General features: G+C 42.4%; 1 protein-coding gene across 10 annotated transcripts in view; it reads right to left on the reverse strand.

The window, feature by feature from the left end:
* The window catches only part of pax2b (paired box 2b), a 38,444-nt gene extending 24,353 nt beyond the window's left edge, over positions 1-14,091 (reverse strand). For 5 of the 10 annotated variants that reach the window (XM_030401492.1, XM_030401483.1, XM_030401486.1 and 2 more), the window contains exons 1-5: positions 13,421-14,091; positions 11,670-11,892; positions 11,016-11,213; positions 5,717-5,796; positions 5,495-5,614 (exon numbers count right to left, since the gene is read on the reverse strand). In XM_030401492.1, coding sequence (XP_030257352.1) covers positions 5,495-5,614; positions 5,717-5,796; positions 11,016-11,213; positions 11,670-11,892; positions 13,421-13,463 — 664 coding nt within the window. In that variant the 5' untranslated portion in view covers positions 13,464-14,091. The remainder of the gene's footprint in view (positions 1-5,494; positions 5,615-5,716; positions 5,797-11,015; positions 11,214-11,669; positions 11,893-13,420) is intronic. The other 5 variants (XM_030401488.1, XM_030401489.1, XM_030401487.1 and 2 more) reach the window with 3 other exon arrangements.
* Between the last annotated feature and the right edge of the window lie 1,760 nt (positions 14,092-15,851).

The raw sequence follows: 15,851 nt of genomic DNA on the forward strand, positions 1-15,851 counted from the left end.
CTGCTTTTCTAACTTTTATTTTACTATTGCTAGATATTTTTTGAAGGTTTTGTGCTGTTGTTCAAACAAAACAAGTAAATTAGAAGTTGTTTCAGACACTTTAAATGCATTTACACAATCAAGGTATTTCTCAGTTGCAGTTAGCAGTTGCTTATTGCTTGCTGGGCATCAATGTGTTGTGATCTGCCTGAGCTTTTAAAGGTGTTGTTAAAGGTGCAATATGTAGCTTTTGGGGTAGAGATCTTAATCGGAAGACTGACATATTTTTTGTGCCTGTTTTTGTCAAACTGAAAGGACAACGCATGTTCATACTGTTTTACCTTGTGGCGGACCCTGCCACCTCTTTAGCTTAAAACTGTCTTCTGGGGGCCTTATTTTCCACTGAGAACAACTCGTTTTTTCAGATGTGGGAAAAAAATTCAAACATTTCTGAGTTTGTATTAATACCTCGTTAATACTGTAAATATAAAATCTCTCCCCCAAAACTACGTAGCACCTATCTAATCTGAAGGTGCTGACATTCTGCTGCGCTCTGAGTTCCTGTGTTGATTCTTCCCCTCCCCCCCCCCCCACAAAAAAAAAAAACAGATGCTGATACACAGAGCAGTGTGTGACGGCGGCCCCGCTCCATCACTCATCTCCCTCCACAGTCCTCATGACGCTCAGAGAGGAGAAATAATTAATTCAACAGCTACTGAAGCACAGAATCACATCCATTCTGACTGCCACTGGCTATTGTTGTTGGCTTTTTTTTTTTTCTTTTTCGAAATTTATGATGATCATCTTATCATGAAATTTCTCTCTTGGTATTTCGCTCATAAATCAGGGGGAGAAAAGCGCCGACACAAAAGCGAGAAAAGCGATCGGAGCGGCTGAAATTAAGAGTCATCTACTGGCCTTATCGTGCAATTTTGTGGCGGTGACGGCGGTGGTTCTGAAAAGGTGGAGGGGGGGTGGGGGGGGGGACGTGTGATATGACTTTTTGAAAAGGGGGGCCTGGACACACTTCACGGACACATGTTCTCGACGGGGGCCCTCCAAGCTGTCTGCGCAGGGTCAATTCAGCTTCGCTCAATAACAAGGAAGGTGAACAAAAAACATCCATGAAAGCAGATTTGTACTTAAACAGCCGATACTGTGCGAGAGATTTGTACTTGACCCCCGAGAGCGGCAGCTTCTTCTTTGTCTTTTCTGAGGCCCCTACAGAAGCAGTGGGTTGGGGGAGGTGGAGGGGGGGGATCGGAGCGAGCCGAGACGTGGATGTTAATCTGCGAGCTAATAGCTTTTCTCTGCAGAGTCGCCCATTCTAATATATGTCACTTTGTAAAAAAACGGACAGCCGTGGTCACCGCAGAGCGCCGTCCCCTCCCCGGCTCCGTCCGCGCAACAATGGCTGCCAAGTGTAACATGCTACTTTTAATTTGCAATAACACGTGACAATAGCAGATTAATGGCTCTTATGACACCTGTGTCCCTGAAGCTCCTCTCGCCGAGACCCAGTGTACATAACGTGTGTCACACTACATTATCTCTACATCCCTGCTGTAATGGTGGGGGGGACCTTTTTTTTTTTTTAAGGGCACTGCTGACTTGGAAACTCAGGAGCTGTCTGCCGGCTTTGGCAGAGCGCCACAGCGACTGCCTAAAAACAAATACTCCGGGCCACACAGCCAATCCATTTTCACCGGGTGCCTGTGTTGCTCGCCTCCTCCTCCCCTTCCTCCCCTTCCTCCTCCCCTTCCTCCTCCCCTAACCCTTCCCCTCCTTTCCTTTCGCTCATTTTTGCTCATGTTTTCAACCCTTGATAATGACTGCTTGTGCCATAATCATCATGAGGCTTACCAAGTTAAATAGGGCTCAGGCGAGCTACTGTGCTGTGAGGAAATTTAATCCAAGCATTAACTGGCTATAGACTACTGCCTGCTGAGGGAGGGCAGAACATGTCTGAATGGCAAACAAGGCGACAGCTCAGCCGAAATAAAAAAAGTGTGATTTACACCGGAGACGCTCGTGAAACAGCAGCTCGCAGACGTGCCTCTCACTCGTGGTTGTTTGATTTTCAGCGCAACATACTGAGGTCTCATGTGTAGCTGTCCTGGATAAGAAGTATTTTTGTCTTGAGGAGGACTAACTAGTAAGCTCGTGGTGACAGCATGTGATTGTTTCCAGGCATATTTCTCCAAAAAAACGACAAGAAAATTGTGTTTTTTCAATGTTAACGTTACAAAAAACGCACAAGTTGAAGCAAAGACAGAAGGCCTCTTAAAACTATTGATGGTACCTTTGGCAAATATGGCATCTCTCTAAAAAATACAGGTATGAAATGATATAGGCCCTGTACACCCCTTGGTTATGACATACAAGGGCTGTGGCCTAAATTTCAAAATAAAACTACTCACTATTTCCACCCAAATTAAATAAAACAGCAGCTCAAACATGCGTCTTACTGACATCTTACATTGTATGATTTCAGAGCCATACTGAGGGTCTCACATGCAGCTTTAATGTCTGATTATAAAATAAGACTAACCAGGAGACTTATGGTGAAAGCATTTGATCGTCTTTCTTTGAAAAACAACCAAATATCTCGTCATTTCCGGTGAAGATGTTACAAAAATGCATGAATGGAGGCAAAGACGACAGCTGTTGATGGTTTCTACACCAAGTATGGCTTCAAACTCTCTGAAAATAATACTTAATGGTTGTATAGTTCCTTATACACCCCCAGATTATGACACACTAGGGCTTTGGCCTAAATTTCAAAACAAAACTGCTCATTAGTTCATGATACAGCAGCTAAAACATGCTTCTTACTTATATTTGCTTGATTTCAGAGCCACATATTGTGGTATAATATGTGTTTTTGCCAATTTGGCTAGAAAAAACTACTTACACTGATTGTATTTGATAAATTTACGGACATATTCATTGAAAAGCCTTTTTCTTCAGGTGAACTAAGCAAAACACATGAATGGAAGCAGACACAAAAGTATCTACGACAAATATGGCAAAATATGGCAACTGTGATGATTTTCATTCCACAAACACTCCAAAAATGATAATAGAAAGGACCAGATTATGACATTCTGGGGTTGCAGCCTCAATTTCAAAACAAAACTACTCAGTATTTCCACCGGAATTTAGAGAGACGATCATGAAACAGCAGCTCAAACATGCTTATGACTTCTATTTGTAGGACATCAGGGCCACATACTGAGCTCTTACATGTAGCTGTCTCAGACATGAATTGTTTTTGTCCAGTTTGGTTAGAAAAAAGACAAAATAGTAATCTTGTGCTTATAGAATTTGATCATTCCAGACTTATTGTTCAGAAAAACAACTAAAGATCTTGTTCTTTCAGTGTAAATTCCACACGAATGCACAGCTTCTTCAAACTGTTGATGGATTTTTAGGCCAGTGTGGTAGAAAGATCTTGTTTTCTCAGTATGAATGTTCAAAAGAAACGCACGAATGGAAGCAAACAGCTGATGGTACCTATGGCAAATATGATTTCCTCCCAAAAACACACCCTACAAATAAGAACAGATCATTACATGGAGCCATAAAACACCCCCCGGTTATGACATACTGGAGCTGGGGCTGAAATTTCAAAACAAAACTACTCCTGAATGGATCCAAAACACCTCCATATCCTCAAAAACAGTCAGATATAACCCGTAAAAAGCGTCCTAAATGACAACAAAGGCTCTACTCTTCAGTCTGCTGCAGAATCCTGTCATTTTCTTGTTTTTTTTATTTTGTATTTGGGCTAAGGTGCACTCTAAGAGCAGACAGTAACAGGACAATAGTGTCTACAGGGTAACATCGTATGTAATATACTATTCTTACAAACTGTAGCTCCGGGCGAGACATTGCTTTTTTTGCACCCGAGTGTGTGTGTGTCTGTGTGTGTGTGTGTGTGTGTGTCCGAGGGGCCTGGGGTTTATGTTTTGGAAAGATAAAGTATCCCTGACCCCGTGGTTCCAGGTAGGCACCAGCTGGCCGCTGAGAGAGTATATAAGAACCACGACTCCCTCTCCTTCCGTCAGCACAAGTCCTACTACCACACACACACGCACGCATGCACGCACGCACGCACGCACGCACGCACACACACCTTTCTTCTCTTTCATCGTAATGCTGGCCGAGCACCTAAATCACAGAAATGGCAGCACATCAGGGGAATCATTTGAGACTGAATAGCCATAGAAACATGGCGCTGTCACCTGGAAGACCTCCACCAAACAGGCCAGCTCACACACACCCACACACACACACACACACCCACACACCCACACACACCTTATTCCTCTCCCATGCCCTTTAATACCTCTTTGCCCTTCAGTAGCAATCTGCATAGAAATGTGTGCATTCTATCATTCAGTGACTAGACATTACACCCGGGCTAATATGAGAGGGTCCTCGGAAACGACCGAAAATGAACCCCCCTCTCGAAAAATACCAGACGTTTGCATTATGCCTCCGCGATGGCATCTCTTACAGGGAAAGGCTTGATTATGTCATTTGCCATGTCCACGTCATGCTGGTTTTTATATCTTTGCCAGGAAATCTACCTCTGACAGGTCATTAGTCATCCCCTCCCCTCCCCGCACGCACATAAAACATCAATTCCACTCAATATCCCGCAAACCCCCGCGCTTCTCGACAAACGCCAGAACAAAGAAGACGCTATGTAAACTACTGCCGCGCTCTGATTAGCTCTCATTCCGGAGTACTGCAGAAATAAGGCACTCATTCCCCACCCTGTTTGAGATAACTGCCCCCCTTCTCTTTTCTTTTTTTTTTTTTTTTTATGTGTGCAGCAGCATCCCTCCGTACCCGAGCACGCTTTGCGACATGAGTGCATCTGTTTAGCTATTCTCATCAGCTGCTTATGTAGTGACATTAAGGAAGCCTATTGCTTACAGAACCAATAATCTATATCGCCTCAGGCTCCTTTTATATCCACTACTTCAGCAGCAGAAGTGGAGCCACTTTTGTTAAAGCAAAAAAAAAAAAAAAAAAAAGAGAAAGAAAAAAGAAAGAAGAAGAGAGAGCCCCTCCACCAAGCAGAGCTACAGAGGCTTTTCTTGACTGACCCGGGTGGTTGGCTACATCATCTTGACATGTAATTATCTAAAGCCCTTTAATCACTTCCATAAAGATTAATTGCAGGAGACAACAGCGGAGGTCGTGTCTTCAAATCAAAAGACTCCTTGGCAGATTGACACAGCGGCGTAACAGGGTTCAGACCTAGGTGTTTTATAAGGGTCATCCGCTTGGAGCCGAAGCCGGAGCGGGCCTTTTTTTTTTTTTTTTTTTTTTTTTAATGCTGTAATTGCAAGTTCAGCAAAGTGGAGGTTCTTTATAGCATAAAGCTGAAGAAAATCTATTCAATCTTTTTTTTTTTTTTTTTCAAGCGTTTTTCGTGAGATATTTTTAGCTAATCCCGACTTGAGCGTACGTGTGTGTTTGTGTGTTTTTTTTCTCTTACCGTCATCTCTTTTCCTCTTTTCCCCGTTGGACCGCGGAATACCCAGAATCCCGTTGATGGAGTAGGATCCCGCCGGGTCGTTGGAGGCGCTGGTTACAGGCGGAGACACTGTGTTCGGTACTGAAGGGGTGGAGAAAAAAAAAGAGGATTTTTTTTTTAAGTGAGTTTGCACGCATGTAGAGCACGTGATGCGAATCCCCTCGTCAAAGTTGGCGCTGTTACCTATAGTGTGGCCCGGTGTCGACAGGGACGTCCCGTCAGGAGACGGATGGAAAGGCTGCTGGACTTTTGTTCGGATGATCCTGCAGGACAGGAAAAGAAAAAAAAAGAAAAGCAGATATCAGCTGCTGCTTCCCCTTTTCCCTGGAAACGGGGCCCTTTATACGTAATTACAATATCAAACACAGCTCATACGCTAAGATCTGGTCAGGGGTTTTTTCTACCTTAAAGGTGAGCGTGGAGAAAAGTCTTCATTGCACTTTTGGTCTGAGTGATCTTGCAAACAAAGCATGAAATCACATCAATTCACCTCAATGATCAGCTTCACTGACTCTACCTGGCCTGCACTAATCAGCCCTCTCTCTCTCTCTCTCTCCCTCTGTCTCTGTCTCTCTCTCTCCCCTTCTCTCTCTCTCCCCACACCACCACCACACCACCGTGGAGTGGAGTGGAGGGGAGGAGGGTGGGGGTATTTCACTGGCCCTATAGCAGTAGCCCTTCCCAGATCAAACGTCTCTGTGGTACCAAGGGCCCCCATGTGCCAATGCGGATGAGGTTGTATCGATCGGGGCTTGGGGAGAAAAAGTTGGGGATTAGTCACACGGGCAAACAGATGCAAATAGAAAGCTATAAATTACATGTGACAGGAAAGCAATAGTTCCTTATTGCCTTGCACAAGCTTACGCCAGCATTAGATTCCTTTAATCTGAATGGCACTTGGGGAGAGAAAAGGGAGCTGTCACAATAATTTGTAAACTTTAAAACTATTCATCACGAAATGCCACCGGAGCTATTTTGGAGCGTGGGTGAAAAGGATTATGGATCCCTTAAGTGTTGATTTCCAAACACAATTCCACATTTTTGTTCATTTGTTCTTTTATTTTCTCAGCGGCTGAATGAAAATATTTGCAGATAGATTAACCTAGATCACGATTTTGGAGCAAACTCCTCTTGTATTTTTCTCACAATCGTTTGGGGAACTATTTGAGAGCTGGAGTAAAAGAGGTTGGGTGGAGATTATGGATCCTCTGAGGGTTGATTTCTTTGCACGATTCAGATTTTGTTCATTTTGTTCAGATTAAATGCTCAGATTACAGTTTTCAGCAAAGGCCTCTTGTATTTTTCTCACACTATTCATCGTGAATGTTAAAAGAGCTTTTTTGGAGCACAAGTGAGAGGATTGTGGATCCTTTAAGCGTCGATTTTTCAAGCACAATTCAAATTTTGTGCGTTTCTTCTCAGGTTTATTGCAGAAAAAAATGCCCAGAATGCAATTTTGAGCTCACATCTCCTATATTTTCTCACATTACTCATCACGTATGCCACCAGAGCTTTTTTAGAGAGCTTGGGTGAGGACTATGGATCCTTTAAGGGTTGATTTCTATTGCAGAATACACATTTTGTGCATTTTGTCCCATTTCTTTCAGGTATTTCTTCTTTGATTTCACAAAAAACAACAGCCCAGATTAATATTTTGAGCACACTCCTCTCTCAATATCCAGAAATGCATCTGTGGTTCTTATTTCTTTGCATCAGAATGAAAATATTTACAATAAAAACTGCCCAGATTCCACTTTTGAGCAAACATATCTTATATCTTTATATTTTTCTGACAATAATTCACAGAGTTTAAAACTATGCATCATATATGCCCTGTTAGGTATTCTAGAGCTTGAATAAAAGAGGTTGGATGTGGATTATAGATCCTTCTAGGGTTGATTTCTTTGCACAGAAATGCATCTGCTGTTCTTATTTTCCTTCTATGAATGAAAATATTTACAGATAAATACTTTTGAGCATGCACCTCTTGTACTTTCCTCCATAATATCCAGAAATGCATCGAAATGATTTGGATATTGATGTTACTGTAGGTGCCAGAAGGCTTCAGAGGAAATAAATCCAACACTGTCACACGCAGAAAAAAAAACAAAAAAAAAACAACAGAAAAAAACTCCCCTCGGAGGCAAAGCTACCTAACAACAAGCCTTTCCCAGAGAGAGCGCATATTGATGTTTTAATTTTTTTCACTTCTCCCCATAACAGTTATTCGACCCCTTGACTTGCGCGCGCGACATAAATCCGAAGACTTTATTTGGTATCCGTGTTCTTGATATTGAATAAGCAATTTGGGAGAATGAATTAATGACCTGGCTGTTGCTGAAAATCCCCTGAAGAAATATTAAAATTGCTTTCCCTCTGAATCAATAATATCTAGCGCCATTGAGGGGGCTTTTCTTTCTTTTTTTCTTTCCCTCGTTGTTGTTGTTTTTATGTCTACCAGCAGGCTATAGCGTTACCCCAGCTCGTAGTACAACACTATCTCTGTAGCGTTTAATAATGCATGCAGGGGGAAAGGTGTTTAAATGGAGCATCGTCTTTTGTCAACAGTCCTGAGGTCAGACCGTCTGCCACAGAAACCCACGACTGGCCCCAGTCAGGATCATCCAACTGGAAAAGACTCTGGCTCCAGTCAAGAAAAAGGCCTTTTATTTAACTTTCTCTTGTCGCTTATTTTAACAAAAAACACCTCACTTTTTCGTGGATTTCTTTTTTTTTTTTTTACTTTACGTAGCAGAAGATCCAAAGCACTGAGGATGTTTTGATCGATTTTTTCGCATTTTTTTTGCGGACTGCTCCTTTACAAACTCCACCATGCATTGGAAACATTAACCTCCAGCCAAAATCAAAACAAACGTCGCCTCATTTGCGCGCCAGCTCTCCCTTTTTAACACTTCTTCTGTTAATAAAAAGGGAGAGACAGAGAGAGAGAGAGAGAGAGAGAAAATCTTCGGCATTAAGCCATAATAGAAATGCAAAGTAGCTCTCATACTGTATTTGGCTGATAGAATTACAGTTCTTTGTATTCACAATTTAATTTCCCCACATAAACAAAGACACATAAGGCTCCCCCCCCCCCAAATAGAAAAAGCTTTAATTGGAATTGAAAAAAGGGGGAAAAAAAAAAAAACTTTACGGGGGCCTCTTTTAATGATATTAATGTACGTTCTGAATTTATCACATACATGTGTCTGAGCCTCCTTAAATGGGGCTTTTTAAGCAGCCACGAAGCATGAAATGAATTTTCTTCAACCCCCTTTTTTTTTTTCTTCCTCTATTTAAAAGATGTCTTGTGTGGAGCTGTCCGTGCTCTCCCATCAGCTCATTAAAATGTAATGCTGATGCTGGCTCTATGGAACAGTGCCTCTTAACCAAAGTTCATCACCAGGGATCTCTGGTGGTGGTGTGGGGGGTGGTATAGAGGAGAGGAGGGGGTGTCCCGGGTCCTCCTGTAGCTGCCCTTTTTCTACAACTGTACGGATTTCTTAAAGAAAACGGAGGATTTGCAGCACAAACAGGGAGACTCACACTGTTAAATGTGGACGTTTTTGAATGGAATTTGGCACGTGAGCGTTTTTCAATCGAGACAGAACTGATGCAACACTTGCGTGTGCATCGTCATAACGACGCATTGATATTAATCACAGCGAGGATGTAATGCAAGGATTTAAATCAGAAGGAGCCCCCCTCCCGCTGAGAAACAGGAAGCGATTTTTCCACAATAAAACATCTTGCAGGGTGAAACGTTTTTAATTATCACCTAATTTCAAACAATTTCTTCACAATAAAATCCTGCACAAGAGGTGCATCTTAACCAAAGTTTATCCCCAGGGATCTTTCGAGGACGAGTAAATACAAGAGGAGGGGGGGTCCTGAGTCCTCCTGTGGCCGCTGTTTCGACAACTAGATGGATTTCTTTAAGGAAACTGAAGATTTGTACCAGCTTTAAATGTTGAGTGTGGATATTTGACAGTGTAATTTGGCATGTAAGCGTTTTCAATCAAGCCAAAATTGATACCCCACTTGAATGCATCGTCATAATGTTGCATCAATATTAATTACAGCGGGGATGTAATGCAAGGATTTAAATCAGGAGCCTCCTTGAGAAAACAGGAGGTGAGTTTCACAATAAAACATTGTGCTTGATGATCACCTGATTTCAAACAGTGTCTTCAAAATAAGATCCTGCACAAAAATTGACTCTTGACCAAAGTTGGGGGGGGGGGGGGGGGGGGGGGGGGGGGGGGGGGGGTCCTGAGTTCTCTCTTAGCTGCTTTTTCTACAACTAGATGGATTTATTTAAGAAAACTGAAGATCTGTAGCGTAAATGTGAATGTTAAGTGATGTAATTTGGCCCATGATGAAGGTGAAATTGATACTGCGTCGTCAAAATGTTGCATCGATATTAATTACAGCCAGAAATCACAATGAACTTGAATGCAGTGATTTAAAAATCAGGAGCCTCCTTGAGAAACAGGGGGTGATTTTCACAATAAAAATATCTTGCAACAATAGATTTAGAATTTGTTCCTCATTAATTCTTAATTATCACCCAGTTTCTTCAAAATAAAATCCCGCACAAGAGGTGCCTCTCAACAAAAAGTCCATCACATCTGGTGGGGGGTGGGGGGTAGTGTCCTGAGTCCTCCTGCAGCTGCTTTCTCTCAATCCAGATGAATTTATGTAAGAAAACTTAAGATTTGTATCATAAATAGAGAGACTTGGGCTGTTAAATATGGATGTTTTTTTTTTTACGCAATCTGGCATGTAATCGCCCACTGATGGAGGTGAAACTGATGCTGCGTCGTCATAACGTCGCATCGATATTAATTACACGCTGAATTTGAATGCAAAGGATTTAAATCAGGAGCAACAAGGAGGTGGGATTTTCACAATAAAATAAAAACATCCACCTATCAACAATAGATTTTCTTCCTCTTTTGTTTTATAATCATCACCTAATTTCTTGAGAGTAATATCCTGCACATTAAGCCAGCGTTGCCCTCTCTGCCTCTCTCTGTCTCAGCAGCAGCTCCACCACCACCACCACCAGCAGCAGCAGCACATTAGATGTGCTAAAGAAAATTGGCCTGCTTTATAGCGCCACGGGATCTGGTCACCGAATATTGATCGGTTTTCATCTCGACAGATTCACTCAGTCCTGGATGTACTGCTGATTGTTGAGGGAGTTTGGTCTGAAAGATTGAATTGCACCTCTGAGACCGCAGGCAGGCAGGCAGGCAGGCAGGCAGCAGCCTCGTCGGCGTGTCGGCCTCTCAGCCAGCAGCAGCACAAAGTTGCTCCAACAATATTCAGTTTTGCGCGCAGATCCACGCGTAATGACTGATTTACAAATTCATTAAGTTGCCCCTCTTTGTTAAAGTGTTTAACCCCGGTCAACTTACAAAAAAAGAGACATCATATCCTGATTTTTCTTGGTAATAATTAATGTCCAATCTCCTACCTGTTAATGGATGAGACGCTGGGCACGGTGTCGTTGTCGCAGACGCCCTCCGCCAGCAGCCTGTCTCTGATCTCCCACGCGAACATGGTCGGGTTCTGTCTCTTGTAATCTGCGATCTTCTCCACGACCTTCGGCGTGGCCACTTTGGGTTTAGACCCACCGATGACGCCCGGTTTGATGCTGCCGGTCTCGTAATATCTGCACACACACACACACCCACACACACCCACACACACGCACACACATACAAAAAGGGTCGCACGCGTCAGCCGATTTAACGTCCTTGCTCAACGCATCGTACATCCACATCAACTTCTTTTTTTTTTTTAAATGAAACTTTTTCTGCAGCAAAATAACCATGAAACAAAACATTTTTATGGTTGTAATTTAAACATTCATGATGACTTAAACACAAGCACGACATCCCTCAAAAACTCATTTAAAATGCAGGGGAAAAGGGCGCGTGAACAGACGGCAAAGATGCATTATGGGAGTGATTTACAAGAAATCCAGACAAAAAGAAAAATGAAAGACAAAGCAGAGAAATGAAAAAAAAAAAACAGTCTGAATCTGTAATTTAGGATGATTAAAACATGATTTTTTTTTAAAAAGACAGTAGAATAACTGAGCTCCCCCCCCCTCAGCTCAGTGTACCTGGCTGCAGGCTCTTGCATGGCCGGACACTTGTTTCTGACCCACCTGCCCAGGATCTTGCTGACGCAGCCGTGGCTGACCCGCAGCTGTCTGGAGATGTCGCAGGGCCGGACGCCCTGGTGGGCCAGCTCCACTATCCGCTGCCTCACCACGTCCGGGAGGGGTCTGCCGTTCACAAACACCCCGCCGAGCTGGTTCACACCTCCGTGCCCTACGTGGGACACAACAGCAGCACACACACAACCGTAACATTACATAAAGTCGTCACGGACAGGGAGGAAGTGCGTCTTTCATTTAATTAGAGGCAAAAAAAAAAAAAAAAAAAAAAAAAAAAGACTTTAAATGGCTTTTTATGATAAATTATAACTGGAGCTCAATTCACCTCACGTGTTTCTGTAACAGCAGGTGGATTTACATGTGTTTATCATATTATAAAATGCTCTTTTTTAATTTTAAAAACACCTTTTTTAAATGTTATTGTAGTCAGGAAGTTGTTTACCTCCATCACTGATGCACCTCGTGTTTTTCTTTGCTACAAACGTTTAATAAATACAGTAAAATTACCAAAATAATAATATATTTTCAGTCATTATTCCTATTTTTTAGATAAATAAAAGAGGATTTTGGACGTTTTGACGATTTTAAATCGAGAAAAGCCAAAAAAATAAATACAAGAAATAAAAACATGCATGTTCCTATATATTTTTAAATTAGTTTTAATGCAAAAAATTATTACATTTCAGCTGAAAATGTGTCATATTTATAGAGTGCTTGCACGTTTTTTTTTTCTCCATGCACGTTTGTCTATTTTATTGCCAATTAATCTCTGACTCTAACCTTTCAAATCAAAATAAATTAAAAATATGTCTGTATGTTTTTCAAAATAAAATAAAAAACAGAAGTGCTGAACACCTTCCATACATCATATCTATTTTCTTTATCTCTCTTCTGGCTCACTGTTATAGCTCAGTTATGAGTTAATAACATAAAATAACTACATAGGCTATATGAATTAATGTGAGTCTCCTCCGCGGTGACCTCACATGTTCCCAGCAGCTCGCCGGCTCGTGCTGGATATTAAGTTGCGAGCTGCGCGCTTTAAATGTTTAATAATTGAAGGAGCTCTGATCACTCATATTACATATTATTTGGTAAACGAGGAGCTCGTCAATTATTCACGCAGAGTCCCGCACATTACAGGCGAGGCTGTCTTTGCACGTGGACCCGAGTTGGGACTTGTTATCTTTTGGATAATTTGAATAAAACACGTGTAACTAACGTGTGCTGTGTTGTTATTATTACCAGGGGCCTGTACACGCACACGTTCACGCGCACACAGGGGCAGGCAAGTGTGCGCGGGAAGCTGCGGGGTCACGCACGTGTGAATTACACCTGTTTTTATCTTTTTTTTTTGTTTACAAGTGAAATTCCCGCAAACTGTTCCTGACATTTATTTATCTATCACACAGATTTTAAGGCAGATTATTTTGTAACGTGCACACGTGAGGGGGGTTGTGTTTATGTTTATTTGCTTGTAATTATTATTATTATTATTTTTTAATGCGCCAAAATGTGCCGTTTACGCACAAAACTCGCCTTTTCCTCCTTTCTCTCTCTCTCTTCCTCTCCCTTGCTCTGTCCCTGAGCTGGATTTCTTATTATTTTCTATCCGCGTACATGTTTAAAAAAAAAAAAAAAAAGAAAAGAAAAAAGCTGCAGTGGCACAGAAAAACTCGGGTTGTGCTACTTACGGTGCATCGCTGTGAAGGGGTCTGCTTTGCAGTGAATATCCATTGGATAGCAAAGGAAAGACAGATAATCAACTGAAGTCGCCGTTTCGCCTTCCGATCAAGGGGTCGACAACTGAAGAAGAAAAAATAATAATAAAGGTGCTTCTTCTCGATGGAGGGACTTGTACTTTGCCCCCCTCCACCCCTTTCCTCGCTTCAGCAGCTCGATCTGACGGCAACTTCTTCCCCCAAAAGTTGCCTTCCTGTTTTTTCTGTTTCTCTTTCTGTCTCAGCAGTCCGGTCCGGGAGCGGAGGTCTGGCAGGTGCGCAGCATGACCGAAAGGCTCGTCTCGTGGATCGCGGACCCGGTGTGCGTGTGTGGGACCTGATCGGTAAATTCTCACAGCAGAAGGGGAGGGATGAAGGTCCAGCGTGCATGCGAGGGCCCCCCTGGGTATCTCCTCACAGGAAGAAGAAGAAGGGGGGAAAAAAATCCTACTGGCCTTGATTCACGCGTCAGGAAGAGAGAAAAAAAAAAACAACAAACGGCGGTGGAGACACGCAACACACACGCGCGCATCGGGTTTCTTCTTCTCCTCCTCCTCCTCCTCCTTCTTCTTCTCCTTCTCCTTCTTCTGCTTCTGCTGCTGCTGCTGCGCTGGATGCGTTAGGCTGGATCTTTGGGCTGGGAATGAAGCCTCTCTCTGTGTCTGTGGTTTCTAAAAGCTGCAACCCTCCTCCTCCACCACCACCTCCTCCTCTCTCTCTCTCTCTCCCCCCCTCCACCACCCCTCTGCAGACCCCCCCCCCCCCCCCCCCCCCCCCCTTTTTTTTTTGCTTATATGGATGACTTGTCAGACAAAGGCAATAGATGCCAACACTTTGTGATTCGCCAACGTTAAAAAAAAAAAAAAAAAGGAAAAAACGTGGGGTCCAAATGAGGAGGTCTGTGGGTCTGACACACCGGCGGCAGGAAGGAAGGGGAGGGAGATAAATAAGGGATGGATCCGGAGTTTATTAGACATTATAACAGCTGTGAATTATCCGCTCGCTTACTGGAAGTTTTGAATCAATGAGACAGAGATTATTCTTTAAATGTGTGTGTCTTTCTAGTCTTTTATTCTTTTTTTTTTTGTTTTTGTCTCTGGGAACATCCAGGACGTCTGTGCGCACATGTCTCCTCACAGCCCGGATCTAGCTCCGTCCAAATCTCATCTTTCTTATTTCATATTTTCCTGCTCATCTGTCTTCTGGAACTCAAGTAGGCCTGAAATAATTTGTTGTGTTGCTTTAATTTGATTTTGAAAAAAAAGAAAAGAAAAAGGTCAATCCTTTGCGGCTAAAAACAGCCTCGTCTTGACCTTTTTTCTTACTCTCAGCTGATGGTGCGATGATCGCACTGGTGGTCCAGACTGGGAGCAGTGGTTGAGGTGAGGCTGAAGATGCTTGCAGCGCCGCCCAGCTTCTGTAGATGGCGCTGTATGGTTTCTCAAATGTCAAAGAAGTAGTGGCCCCCCCCACACCTCCACCCCCACCCCCCCAAAAAAAGTCAAACTTGGGGTGCACTTGAGCGCACGTGGTCACACTGATAAGTAAAAACAGTCTGCTGGAACAATCAGGCTGGAGATCCGTGTGAGGAGGTGCAGCAGCAGCAGCAGCAGAGAGGAGCTACACCTGCAGCTACACTGCAAAGTCACCTGATGGAGAATTTAACTAAACATGCATCATATAAAAAATCAAGGTGCATCGATTTGGATCCTTTTATTCTTCAACTTTAACACGTGTGAGCCTAATAGACATGCGTCATATGACATCTAATTTAAAAAGTTGCTAAATGTCGCACATGATTCCATGATTTTTCATATGATTATAGAGGAAATATAACGTAAACAGATTTAATTTGCGGAGCACTTCACAAGTTAAAGTTGCAAAGTGTTCCAGAGGGGTGAAAAAGAACAGGAAGTAAAAAGCGTAAAGATGCAGTAAAAAATCACAATGAAATTCGAGAGAATACAGAAAAATGCATAAAATTAAAATAATATAAATGCAATAAAATGAGAAGTACAAAAAAATACAAAAAACAAAATAAAACACATACATATGCTTATAAGAAATACAATAACATGCATAAAAACGCTACAAAAAAAAAACAATAAAATGCAAAGAAAATACATAAAAATTAAAGACTTAAGAATTTAGTTGATCAAAATGTCAGTCATTTAATTTCTCTATGCTTTAATAATAATAATCATAATAATAATAATAATAATAATAATAATAATAATAATAATAATAATAATATTTTCAGAATAAAACACGTGTTTTCAGCTGCTAATCTTTCTCGTTATGTTTGTTTGTGTGCTCCTTGTTTCGTCCCGGGTCGTGATGGGGGGTCAGGTAGGCGGGTCTGGGTGGGGGGTGGGGGGGGGCATCTCTCCGGGCCGGACGGCCA

The sequence above is a fragment of the Sparus aurata genome, chromosome 20, assembly GCF_900880675.1.
Source record: "Sparus aurata chromosome 20, fSpaAur1.1, whole genome shotgun sequence".
Lineage (NCBI taxonomy): Eukaryota > Metazoa > Chordata > Actinopteri > Spariformes > Sparidae > Sparus > Sparus aurata.